The sequence below is a fragment of the Manis pentadactyla genome, chromosome 1 (genome assembly GCF_030020395.1).
Source record: "Manis pentadactyla isolate mManPen7 chromosome 1, mManPen7.hap1, whole genome shotgun sequence".
NCBI lineage: Eukaryota > Metazoa > Chordata > Mammalia > Pholidota > Manidae > Manis > Manis pentadactyla.
In genome coordinates this window covers 106886703-106901578 of record NC_080019.1, presented here as the reverse complement: position 1 = coordinate 106901578, position 14876 = coordinate 106886703, and the positions used below count along the sequence as shown (strand labels likewise).

Genomic DNA, 14876 nt, shown 5'->3' with positions numbered 1-14876 from the left:
ACGAGCTTTAAAATATAATATAAAGTATGTGGGATTCCAGAGGAAAAGTATTATTAATCCTATAATATGGTAGATATTTATCTACCTGTTATCATAAACACTATGTATTGATGTTTGATTTTAAAGTCTTTTCCTTCTATACACAGCTCTAATATTCTGTTTTGTTATGTTTAAGTTATGAATCATTATTTACTGAATGTCTATTATGGCAAAATTTTAGCAAGAAAATGCTAATAAATATATTTTATCAAAAACATATAAAATAAATATAGGACATTACATCAATTAAAAGTAGTCCAAAGAAATGGGTAACAAGCCATGTGAATTTATTTATGGAGACTGGCAAAGAACTGAGGATTAGATATAAATGAAGAGAAAAATAATTTAAAAATTCCAAATAATTGGTTCAAAAGTTACAGTGAATGGGCAGTTGATTTGGTGAATATACTTTTTCTTTTCTTTTCTTTTTATTGTGGTAAAACACACATAAAATTTACCATCTTAACCATTTTTAAGTGTACATTCAGTACTATTAAATATATTCATAATACGTAACCATCAATCTCCATAATACTTTTCACCTTGTGAAACTAGAAACTCTATATCCATTAAACAATAACTTCCACTTTTCCTTCCCTAGCCACTAGCTATTTTCTGTCTTAATGATTTTGATTACTCTAAATGCATCATATTGTGGAATCATACAATATTTGGTTTTTGTGATTGGCCCATTTCACTTAGCATGTTGTATTCTAGTTTCATCCATGTTGTAGATATCAGATTTCCTTCCTTTTTAAGGCTGAATAATATTCTATTGTACGTATACATCAGTTTACTTTTCCATGTATGGACACTTGGGTTGCTTCGACATTCTAGCTATTGTGAATAATGCTGTTATCAACATGGGCTTATGAATATTGCTTCAAGACTCCTTTTTCAATTCTGTGGGGCATATACCCAGAATTGGACTGGTAAACCATATGGTAATTCTATTTTTAATTTTTTTGAGGAATGACCACACTCTTTTCCACAGCACCTATACTATTTTATTTTGCCACCAACAGTGAATAAGGCTTCCAATTTTGCCAAATCCTCTCCAACAGGTACTTTCCGTATTTTGTTTTGCTTTTAGATTGTAGCCATCCTATTGGGCATGAGGTGGTGAGGGAATATACTTTTGAGCATTTTGCTTACAATATTCTTATAATTTCTTTTCCTGTGGATTCCATGAAGCATTGTGCCCTGGGTCTTTTGTCTTCTCCCTCTTTGCTCTTCCTCATCAGCATGAATGTTGCCAAGGTAACATCATCTGCATCATCCATCAATCAAGGATGAAAATGTTCTATAACCTGTGTTATCAAGCACAGTAACTACTAGCCATATGAGCTCATTAATAATGTAAATCATACCTAATGACATTGAAATTTCTAAATTTATTTATTTTTAAAATTTATTTTGAATATGTATGTGACTAGTTGTTAATATATAAAATAATGCATTTTTAGATCCTACTTCTTCCTGAGCTCCAACCTCATGTATCCAACTGCCTCCTTGACATATCTGCCTAGATGCCCAATAGCACCCAAAATTCCACATGTCCAATATCAAATTTATTATCATTTTCTCCAAGTCAGCTCCTAAGTAATTCAATAATAATGATTTTTCCCAAGATAGAACTATTCAAATTATCCCTTAGTTTTCATCCTGCTTCATGTTCCATATCCAGTACACCATATATCCTGTCATTCAGTCCTAAATATTTCTCTCATATTTGTCTTTTGTTTTCTCAGACATTACCACCAACAAACTGCTCTTTAAAGAACTCTCAGGGGAAACTTATTGACATTAAAATAGAGGTGAAATTTCTTAAATTCCTCAAATATTGCTTCTCTAGTAAATTCTTCAGATCTTCTAGTTGGGAGCAAAACTTCAATCTTCTTCCCTCCCCTGTCTTTTCCATATTACTATCACCCACTTTAGTAGTGTGTTATGCTGAAATGACTTGCTTACATGTTTACTCCTTTGGACTCACTCCTGTCTTAATTGTTTTTGGACTTCAGGAGTTTTGCTTCATCCTTGGCTTAGAGTAGTCTACTAGAATGCTTAGATAGCTAATAACAATTTGTGAGCTAAATGTTGAAGATTTAGAAACATAACTAGAGAATTCCTAGGTGTAGAAGGAGAAATAAGCCTATTTCAGAACATAAATCCATGGTGATTTTTATTCACTTATTAAAGGATTAAGCAGCTAAGATTTATATTGGTATTTCATTCATGTTTAGTCTTTGGAGGAATTAGTTTGGCTTCTATGATAATTTTTTTTAAATGCTACTTTTTAAGGTAATTATAGAGGATAAGAAAAGATCTTCAACATTGGTGCAGCATGTGTCGCCCTTCGGCAACTTTATCTGTACCAGCTGACTGTCCCTGAAGCCATGATGGATCACACCTTTGGCATCAATACTGAGACTCATTTATTACTTTCATAGGTTCCAAGCTTTATATCAAAGAGACAAATGCCAAGATAAATTCAAACTGTGTAAAAAAAAAAATGTTTCAAAAGAACTATAGAACAACATTGGAAAACTATTCACTAGGACTCAGAGCTTATATTCCATGTATTAGTGTGGTGGTTTCTTTCTTTCTCTATTTTTTTTAATTCAAAAAAGCACCAACAATAAATTACTAACTTTTCAACACTTAGAAATTGTAATTTGGCATAAATCATATTTATGGTCTACAATAAAGGTCTAGAATGTGAAGTTACTCAACTGGGAAAGGATAATAGATCACACTACATGAACATTTATATTAGGTGTATATATTTATTTTATTTAATCAGATAACAAAATATGTGATTGCATTATGGTGCTGTGCATCCAATTAAAACTTATTGCAAGAAATAAGGAATTGTATCTTCAATATTTCAATTACTTCTGATTCTTTTTAATGTTTCAAAATTGGTATAATATCAATAATTGTACTTGATCATTTTACAAAGTGTTTCTTATATTTCATATCATTTGTTCATAATTGACAGTGACAGAATTTATACCTAGCTTGATTTTATTCAAACTCCAGTGCACAGTGCTATTTCTACATCACACTACTATGTAAAATAAGAGTGTACAAATTTGTATGATACTGTGATAATGTCACTATTCTTACTGAAATAAAATATTCTAAAGACCTCAACCCTTCAAATTAAATTTTATACTCCCCTCTACATACTTACTTATCAATATTCTCAGCATTTAATAAATTAGTTTAGTTGTATGCCTACATATATGATTTGCTCTTTTTTTCTTTAAAGCAAAATCTACATTTAAAAAATGCAGGTAAGGTCCTACTTTGAAGATGTTTGTAGCAGTATTTTTAATGTATTAATAATTATACTCAATTATATACATATTGTATTTCCCAAAAAAATGTATACATCATCTTTTCAACTTCACAGAATGCTAGGAAAGCCATTGTAAGTATGCTTCCTTATAAAGTAAAATAAAGTTCTACTAAATAATGTAACAAGTTGGTAACCAAGATGTAACTAAAATCTATGTTCTATAATTCCTAGTCATGCACTCTAGTAAATCCCTCTATATTTACACTTTTATTTTATGGTTGACCAAAGAAAATTTGAACTTACAACAAAATATTATCAAATATTTCTTTTTATGATTCCACAAGTTCTTCTATTGCTGAAATAAGACTGAACTTCTGAAGCACGATTTCTTCCTCTGGCCTGTCTGTAACATGAGTGTTTACCATATGTAAACATGATGACTGGGGAAAAGAATCAATAGTATATATACATACATATATGTGTGTGTGTATATATACATATGTGTATGTATATATCATAAAAAATGTCACAGAACACTTGCTTCTGTTCTCATGCAGGTTTTATTTCTTCATAGACAGAATTCTTTCCAGCATCCGTTAAGTGGTTTAAACATCCGCTTACACATGAAATATATGTGGATATACATGTAGAACATACCAATATCTGTGCACAAATTTGTGGCCTTTCTCAAATGGTCTCTTATTTTCTGTGTGTTATTTTCACACTAAATGCTGACTTCATACATATATTCAGGCTATGTACTGTGCTCCCCTACTACTTTCCTGCTTCCCAAGACCCTCTCAGGAGTTGCAGTATGACTAAGATCTCATGCAGTGATATTCAATATGTATTTATACCCTTACATCAAAAGCTTAGAATTTTCTCTGGCTGGGGATTTCACATTCTAGACACTACAATCTCGTTATGTATCTGATATCAATATCATCTCAAATTACCACTTCCACAAAAATCCATGAATTTCCTGATTCAGAGGAAAGCAGAAAAAATGGAAAAATATTACTATTCTATTTCCCTAAAATCCTCTAGTTCATTTAAAAATAAGTAAATAAACCTAGACTCTAAACATCCAGAATATTTGAATGAATACTCCTCCACACATAGATACACACTCATCCAAATATGTGTGTGTGTGTGTGTGTGTGTATATATATATATATATATGAACCTATAGATACACATATATATGCATATCTACATATACACAGAGATATGTCTATCTCTCTCTATATACATATATACACACTCAGAGACATATAAATATATGGATATCTATTCTACCTATTATCTATCCCTCTATCCATCTATCATTTCTACAAGTATTAAGAACACAGTTAAGATTTTGGATACTACAGAGTTATTATCTGGGTGCCACTTCTATCTTGCTATACCCAAATAACAATGTGTGATCAAAGAATGGATAATATTAAAAACTAAATCAAGGAACCAGAATTGACTGTAAAGGAAAACATTATAACTGTTGTTAAAATTCAGATTATTTTGAGTTCAGGAAAATTTCAAGTAAAATGTAGTCCAAATTTCTCTTATTCCAATATTTCAGAAGAAAATTAACTCGCACAGCTCTTAAACACTAGGGTAGACCGAGCATTCTAATCTTTGTATTCTGAGCTCATTATTTTGCCACTCATTGAGTCAATTCATTACATTGTATTTCCTATTTCTAAAGGAGCAAAAAGCCTTGTAAAATTTCACTAAGAAGATTTAAGACTGATTCAGTCTTTTAACTAATGATATAAAAATATGGATTATTTTAAATGAACTGAATTGTCAATATTCTCTATAAACTCTTTCCCCAAAAGGCAGGATTTGACAGATTACTAAACAGTTGATAAATGTAAAGATTCATATAATGTCAGAATATTAAATTTATTTGCTCCATACTGTAGAATTTAATTTTCTCCATACTATAAACTCACAGCTAAGAGTTTTAAGTAAAAATATAGGTATCCATCAGAGATGGATATATTTATTGCATATAAATATAAATATAAATATATATAAATATATATATTTATTATAAATGAAGTCTTTTTCTTTTTAAAAAAGAAGACATTTTAATTGCAACTAAAAAGTACCACAAACAATCACGTATCTTAAATACCGAAACAAAACTTTGAATAGAAAGTAATTTACAGGCCCACTTTGTATTGCTATAAATCTAAAGTAAAGGGATATACCTAAGAATATAACAGAAATATGCTTTCAGATTAAGGAAAAAAAAACCTCATTATTTTATTATTGAAGATTGATTTTGAATACAAATCATCAGTTATTGGTCTGTTTGATCTTGACTGAATTACTTATTATGTTACCCCTTAATAAAATAATAGGAAGTACTTGAAATCCTTTCATTCTACAAATGCAAATAAATAGATTACTCTTAATTGGCTAATTTTCTTTCCTCCATTTACCAACAAAAAAGAACTAAACTTGCTCATAAATGCATTCCTCTCCTACCTTGGTAATGGTTTCATGAAGGTTGAAAAAAGGATCCATTTCTTCAATTCTTGTTGCATGTATAGAGAAAAGGGCTTCAGAGAGAAAACTTGGACCCTGTGGAAAATAAAAAAATAAACACTTAAAACTCTTCATTGATTTTGTTTTTCAAGTGCTTATTGGATTTTCTTTAAAGATTCAGAAGGACTCTAAATTGCTTTGAGGTTTCTGTTGATTGTTCTACTAATTCTACTAATCTAACAAATCACAGAATATTTATAAATTAAAATGAGAAGAATTCTATAAGTCTTGACATTATTTGTATTTACAAAAGAATGTTTTATGATTCAGAAAAGATAATTATTTGCAGTCCCCCTTTATTCAAATGCAGACTTATATGTAGAGTAAAATACCTTGACTATAAATCAATATCTTAAACACTTTCTCTAATTTATATATTCAATTCTATGTTTTAAGGCTGATAGAATGGAATGTTTTTGATAAACATGATCACCAACTAGAGAAGCCTAGGTAAAAGTGTGCATAACATATTAAATATTGCAAAACTCACTTCAAAACAATTCTAAGATATATTTTGAGTAGAAGAGTCTCATAGTTTTACATGCTGTCAATAAAATGGTAACATGTTGTATCAGGACCTTAGTGATAAGATGGTTGAAATGAATCAGAGATACTGCAATTAGTCATTTTGTACATGCAGGGATGGACAAATTTCAGAGTGGAAGAAGATATGAGATAATGTTACTATCTGCTATGGTCTGAATATTTGTGACCTTCCAAAATTTGTACACTGAAATCCTCATCTCCAAAGTATTGGTATTGGGAGATGGGACCTTTGGGAGGTGATTAGGTCATGAGGGCTAATCCTCATAGTTGGGATTAGTGCTCCTATGAACGATGTTCCACAGAAAGAACTTTCTACCCTCTTCCCCTATATGAGGGTATAACTAGTAGTCTGCAACCTGGAAGAGGGACCTAACAATGCTTGTACCCTGACCTTGGACCTCCAGACTCCAGAACTACAGGCAATAAATTTCTGTTGTTTAGAAGACCCTCAGTCTGTGATATTTTGTTATAGCAGCCCAAATGGACTAGAACACTATTTAAAACAATGCTCTTACAGTTATTGACATTATTAGCATCTCATGAAGTTATTATTATTTACCATATAAATAGAGCTTACACTTGAAAACCTGAATTAATGAGGATTATTTGTCTAGAAAATAGAACACCTGGGACAGGATATGTGTTATTGATAGATATTTCTCTGAAGGCTACAATGGAGAAGAACGATTCAACCCAGTCTACACCAACAATGACTGCAACTGAACAACAAACTTAAGCTGAATTCTATTAGACTTATTAGAGCACTCCAACAGCAGAACAGACTACTTTGAGATACATCAATGATGGGAAAAAAAGGATGATGTGTTGATAAACTCTAAAGTCTTACATATGAGAAATGAAACCAACATGATTGCAGTTCCCTATATATTAAACAATTTTATGATCAGACATATTCTTCACACCCTATTTTGAACAATACTATGGTCAAACAAAAGTAACTAACTGTTTGCTCCAGCATATAGCCACTTTGATAATAAGACCACATATTAACCAAATAGCTAGCCTATCAAAGATAACACTTTATTTATTAAAACTTGTACGTTCCTCTTCTCATTTTGCCTACCAGTCTAAAATTAATTTGCAGAAACTCTGCCCAGTTCCAACTAGTACTCTATTGTTTAAGATTTGCTATAAAACCACACCACCCAAGCTAAAATATCATAAATGCCCTTTCCCAAATTTCCCCATTTTGAGAGACTACTGAGACTTGGTGTAATAGGTTGAATAATTCATGATGAAATTCTAACCTTTAGTACCTCAGAATGTGACTTTTTTGGAAATAGGTTGTTGCAGATTAACTATCTAGGTTAAAACAAGGTCTTACTGGAGTAGATTGGGTTCCTGATACAATATGACTTGTGTCCTTATAAAAGGAGGAAATTTGGAGATGGATGTACACACAGGGAGAAAAATCATATGAACACTAAGGCAGAGATTGGAGTAATGTGTCTACCAGCCAAGGAACTCCAAAGATTGCTAAAAACCATCAGAAGCTAGGCAAAAAAAGGCTTGGGACAGATTTTTTGTCACAGACCTCAGAAGGAACTAACATTTAAGTCATTCAATATGTGGTGCTTTGTTATATCTGTCCTAAGAAACTAAAACAGTCAATGTGGTACACTTCCTACTACATAAGTCTAATAAACCTCATTTTGTTTATCATTAGGGTTTTTAGAGGTATATCAAGCAGTCAACATAGAAACATGTTAAAATTTTGTTTTCAATTGTGTTCTTTGAAGCATCTTAATCTCCAAAGATTAGCCTTCTAAAAATCTTGAATAATAACATACTTCACAGAGATGTTGTGAACTCTCTAATATCTGTTACATAGAAGATACTATATTAATGGCACTGAAGATGTTGCTAAAATCAATAAATATCATAATGATGAAGGTGAGGGTAGTGGGAGGGGGGTGATTACCATGGGATGCTGAACTAAAGGAAATTCAAAGACCCCATCTAGGATTCCATGAAAAACAGTGCACAGTTCCAGGATTAAAGATGGTGGCATGAGAAGAGAGACAGAGGCTTCCTCCTAAAACTGGATACAATTAGAAAATTTAATTGGTGCAATTAATCCTGAGAGAGCAACAGGAAAGAGGACGCATCAGACTACACACACCTGGTGAAAAGAGCAGACCTCAGCGAATGGGGTAACGTACCAGAGCTGTGGCTCCGTGCGACCCAAGACCCTCCCTCACCCCAGCTCACCAGCAGGAGGAAGAGAAACGGAGCACAGAGGGAGTGGAAGGCTTGGGACTGCTGAATACCTAGCTCTGGAGATCTGCGCTGGGAGCACAAGCCTACATTTCATGGTGCTTTCATGAGACTTGCATGACTACCGGGTTGGAAAGTTAATACAGGCAGAGTTCCTGGGATTCTGGCCACTTGTGGAAACCAGGGATCCATATTCGGCAGCTCTGGGACAAAACCTTACACCTGTGTGACCGGCCCACTGGCTCAGGCAGTGGAGAAAGGCACAGCAGCCAGGAGGTGGGGAACAACTCTTTCCTCCCCCCAGGCACCAGTACCGCTCTCCTGAGACCTCTGACATAGCTTCAGGGGCTCAGCAGCTCCAGAATAGAGATTCTGGACACTAGAAGGTGCCATATACAAACATGAAACACCAAAGGAAACTTGTCCAGAGTAAAATTGTTAATACAACTCCTGAGAAAGATTTAAATGATACGGACCTTGTGACTCTTCCTAAAAGGGAGTTCAAAATAAAAATAATCAACATCCTAATGGAGGTACGGAAAGACATCCAAGAACTCAGGAATGAATTCAGGTCTGAGATCCAATTGTTAAATAACACAATGGAGGGTATTAAAAGCAGGTTGGATACAGTGGAGGAGACAATAAATGAAATAGAAACTAGAGAAGAGGAATACAAAGAAGCTGAGGCACAGAGAGAAAAAAGGATCTCTAAAAATGAAAGAATATTGAGAGAACTGTGTGACCAATTCAAGCGGAACAATATTCGCATTATAGGGATACCAGAAGAAGAAGAGAGAGAAAAATTCATAGAAAGTGTCTTTGAGGAGGTAGTTGCTGAAAACTTCCCCAATCTGGGGAAGGAGATAGTCTCTCAGGCCATGGAAGTCCACAGATCCCCCTACACAAGGAACCAAAGGAAGACAACACCAAGACACATAGTAATTAAAATGGGAAAGATCAAGGATAAGGACAGACTGTTAAAAGCAGCCAGAGGCAGAAATAAGATGACATACAAAGGAAAGCCCATCAGACTAACAACAGACTTCTCAGCAGAAACCTTACAGGCCAGAAGGGAGTGGCATGATGTATTTAATGCCATGAAGCAGAAGGGCCTGGAACCAAGATTACTTTATCTGGTGAGATTATAATTTAAATTTGAAGGAGGGATTAAACAATTTCCAGATAAGCAAAAGCTGAGAGAGTTTACCTCCCACAAACCATCTCTGCAGTCTATTTTGGAGGGACTGCTATAGAAGGAAGTGTTCCTAGGGTTGGATAGCTGTCACCAGAGGTAGTAAAATCATGGTAGGGAGGGTGGAGCAGCTGATTGCGAGGAAAATGCAAAATTAAATTGACTATCCCCAAAGCCAATCAAGGGACAGAGAAAAAGTATAGAATCTGATACCTAATATATAAAGAATGAAGGAGGAAGAAAAAGGAGGAGAAATAGAAAAGAACCTTTAGATTGTGTTTGTTACAGCATACTAAGTAAGTTAAGTTAGACTCTTAGATAGTAAGGAAAGTAACCTGGAACCTTTCGTAACCACGAATCTAAAGTCTGAAATGGCAATAAGCACATACCTATCGATAATCACCCTAAATGTAAATGGACTGAATGTACCAATCAAAAGACAAAGAGTCACTGAATGGATAAAAAAACAAGACCCATCTATATGCTGCTAACAAGAGACTCATCTCAAACCCAAAGACATGCACAGACTAAAAGTCAAAGGATGGAAAAAGATATTTCATGCAAACAATAGGGCAAAAAAAAGCAGGAGTTGCAGTACTAGTACCAGACAAAATAGACTACAAAACAAAGAAAGTAACAAGAGATAAAGAAGGATATTACATAATGATAAAGGGCTCAGTACAACAAGAGGTATAACCATTATAAATATATATGGACCCAACACAAGAGCACCAGCATATGTGAAACAAATACCAACAGAACTAAAGGAGGAAATAGAATGCAATGCATTCATTTTAGGAGACTTCAACACACCATTCATTCTAAAGGACAGATCCACCAGACAGAAAATAAGTAGGGACACAGAGGCATTGAACAACACACTAGAAGAGATGGACCAAACAGACATGTATAGAACTCTACACCCAAAAGCAACAGGATACACATTCTTCTCAAGTGCACATGGAACATTCTCCAGAATAGACCACATACTAGGACACAAAAAGAGCCTCATTAAATTCCAAAAGATTGAAATCCTACCAACCAACTTTTCAGACCACAAAGGTATAAAACTAGAAATAAATTGTACCAAGAATGCAAAAAGGCTCACAAACACATGGAGGCTTAACAACATGCTTCTAAATAGTCAGTGGGTCAACGACCAAATTAAAATGGAGATCCAGGAATATATGGAAATAAATGACAACAACAACACAAAGCGCCAACTTCTGTGGGACGCAGTGAAAGCAGTCTTAAGAGGAAAGTATATAGCAATCCAGAAATATTTAAAGAAGGAAGAACAAACCCAAATGAATAGTCTAACATCACAACTATCAAAATTAGAAAAAGAAGAACAAATGAGGCCTAAAGTCAGGAGAAGGAGGGACATAATAAAGATCAAAGAAGAAATAAACAAAATTGAGAAGAATAAAACAATAGAAAAAATCAATGAAACCAAGAGCTGGTTCATTTTGAGAAAATAAACAAAATAGATAAGCCTCTAGCTAGACTTATTAAGAGAAAAAGAGAATCAACACATATCAACAGAATCAGAAATGAGAAAGGAAACATCACGATGGACCCAACAGAAATACAAGGAATTATTAGAGACTACTATAAAAACCTATATGCTAAGAAGCAGGAAAAACTAGAAGAAATGGACAACTTCCTAGAAAAATACAACCTTCCAAGACTGACCAAGGAAGAAACACAAAATCTAAACAAACCAATTACCAGCAAAGAAATTGAAGCAGTAATCAAAAAACTACGCAAGGAAAAAACCCCTGGGCCAGATGGATTTAACTCAGAATTTTATCAGACATACAGAAAAGATAAAATACACATTCTCCTTAAAGTTTTCCAAAAAATAGAAGAGGAGGGAATACTCCCAAACTCATTCTATGAAGCCAACATCACCCTAATACCAAAATCAGGCAAAGACCCCACCAAAAAAGAAAATTAGAGACCAATATCCCTGATGAATGTAGATGCAAAAATACTCAATAAAATATTAGCAAACCGAATTCAAAAATATATCAAAAGGATCATACACCACGACCAAGTGGGATTCATCCCAGGGATGCAAAGATGGTACAACATTCGAAAATCCATCAACATCATCCAGCACATCAACAAAAAAAAGACAAAAACCACATGACCATCTCCATAGATGCTGAAAAAGCATTCGACAAAATTCAACATCCATTCATGATAAAAACTCTCAGCAAAATGGGTATAGAAGGCAAGTACCTCAACATAATAAAGGCCATATATGATAAACCCACAGCCAACATCATACTTAACAGCGAGAAGCTCAAAGCTTTTCCTCTGCAATCGGGAACAAGACAGGGATGCCCACTATCCCACTGTTATTTAACATAGTACTGGAGGTCCTAGCCACAGCAATTAGACAAAACAAAGAAATACAAGGAATCCAGATTGGTAAAGAAGAAGTTAAACTGTCACTATTTGCAGATGACATGATTTTGTACATAAAAAACCCCAAAGACTCCACTCCAAAATGACTAGAACTGATATCCGAATACAGCAAAGTTGCAGGATACAAAATTAACACACAGAAATCTGTGGCTTTCCTATACACTAACAATGAACTAATAGAAAGAAAATTAAGAAAACAATTCCATTCTCAATTGCATCAAAAAGAATAAAATACCTAGGAATAAACCTAAACAAAGATGTGAAAGACCTATACCCTGAAAACTATAAGCCACTCTTAAGAGAAGTTAAAGAGGACACTAACAAATGGAAACTCATCCCATGCTCTTGGCTAGGAAGAATGAATATCATCAAAATGGCCATCCTGCCCAAAGCAATATACAGATTTGATGCAATCCCTATCAAATTACCAACAACATTCTTCAACGAACTGGAACAAGTAGTTCAAAAATTCATATGGAAACACCAAAGACCCTGAATAGCCAAAGCAATCCTGAGAAAGAAGAATAAAGTGGCAGGGATCTCACTCCTCAACTTCAAGCTCTACTACAAAGCCATAGTAATCAAGACAATTTGGTACTGGCACAAGAACAGAGCCACAGACCAGTGGAACAGATTAGAGACTCCTGACATTAACCCAAACATATATGGTCAATTAATATTCGATAAAGGAGCCATGGACATACAATGGGGAAATGACAGCCTCTTCAACAGATGGTGCTGGCAGAACTGGATAGCTACATGTAAGAGAATGCAACTGGATCACTGTCTAACCCCTACACAAATGTAAATTCAAAATGGATCAATGACTTGAATGTAAGTCATGAAACCATAAAACTTTTAGAAAAAAACCATAGGCAAAAATCTCTTGGATGTGAACATTAGCGACTTCTTCATGAACATATCTCCCCAGGCAAGGAAAACAAAAGCCAAAATGAACAAGTGGGACTATATCAAGCTGAAAAGCTTATGTACCACAAAGGACAACATCAATAGAACAAAAAGGTACCCTACAGAATGGGAGAATATTTTCATAAATGACAGATCTGATAAAGTCTTGACATCCAACATATATAAAGAGATCACACTCCTCAACAAACAAAAAGCAAATAATCCAATTAAAAAATGGGCAGAGGAGCTGAACAGACAGTTCTCCAAAGAAGAAATTCAGATGGCCAACAGACACATGAAAAGATGCTCCACATTGCTAGTTATCAGAGAAATGCAAATTAAAACCACAATGAGATATCATCTCACACCAGTAAGGATGGCCACCATCCAAAAGACAAACAACAACAAATGTTGGTGAGGTTGCGGAGAAAGGGGAACCCTCCTACACTGCTGGTGGAAATGTAAATTAGTTCAACCATTGTGGAAAGCAATATGGAGGTTCCTCAAAATGCTCAAAATAGACTTACCATTTGACCCAGGAATTCCACTTCTAGGAATTTACCTTAAGGATGCAGCACTCCAGTTTGAAAAAGACAGATGCACCCCTGTGTTTATCGCAGCACTATTTACAATAGCCACGAAGTGGAAGCAATCTAGGTGTCCAGCAGTACATGAATGAATAAAGAAGATGTGGTACATATACACAATGGAATATTATTCAGCCATAAGAAGAAAACAAATCCTACCATTTGCAACAACATGGATGGAGCTAGAGGGTATTATGCTCAGTGACATAAGCCAAGTGGAGAAAAACAAATACCAAATGATTTCACTCATCTGTGGAGTATAAGAACAAAAGAAAAACTGAAGGAACCAAACAGCAGCAGAATCCCAGAATCCAAGAATGGACTAACAGTTACCAAAGGGAAAGAGATTGGGGAGAATGGGAGGGTAGGAAGGGACAAGGGTGGGGAAGAAGAAAGGGGGTATTATGATTAGCATGTATAATGTGGTAGGTGGGAGAAAGGGGAGGGCTTTGCAACACAGAGAAGACAAGTAGTAATTCTACATCTTACTATGCTGATGGACGGTGCCTGTAATGGGGTTTGTGGCGGGGACCTGGGGTAAGGGAGAGCCTAGTAAACATAATGTTCTTCAAAAAATAAAAATAATTAAAAAAAAACAGTGCCCAGCTGACATTTACATATGTTTATTTTTCCAAATAGAGATATCTTTGAATTGACTTTAGTGAAAGTATGACAAGGATAATTTGGTATTCACTTTTATTTAATAATAAAGCTTAAAGTCCTTAAAAGTTTGCCTCATGAGTAGTTTTAAATAAACTTCTTAAAATAATTTGGCTTACTTGTTTACTTAGCAAAACTTCATAAATAGTGTAAAGGTAAAATATCAGTCAGCCTGAAATTGAATGATGCCTTAAGAATATAAATTGTGAGTTATAATTAATGAGGTTTTTTATTGAGATATCAATTATTTAGTAACAGAACATATTAATTTAAATTATCAATATGTGCCTTACTCTTCAAAATAATCCTCTTCTTTCTCTTATTCCTTTACCTGCCTTTTGCCATACCATTCTTTGCTTCTAGTTCCTTGCTTATTTAATCATTTAAAAAATACTTATTAGTGGAATAT

General features: G+C 34.3%; 1 protein-coding gene across 5 annotated transcripts in view; it reads right to left on the bottom strand.

Annotated features, from left to right (window-relative positions):
- The window catches only part of NAALADL2 (N-acetylated alpha-linked acidic dipeptidase like 2), a 1368824-nt gene that overhangs the window by 176107 nt on the left and 1177841 nt on the right, over positions 1 to 14876 (bottom strand). For all 5 annotated transcript variants that reach the window (XM_057500065.1, XM_057500068.1, XM_057500075.1 and 2 more), the window contains one exon: positions 5840 to 5935. In XM_057500065.1, coding sequence (XP_057356048.1) covers positions 5840 to 5935 — 96 coding nt within the window. The remainder of the gene's footprint in view (positions 1 to 5839; positions 5936 to 14876) is intronic.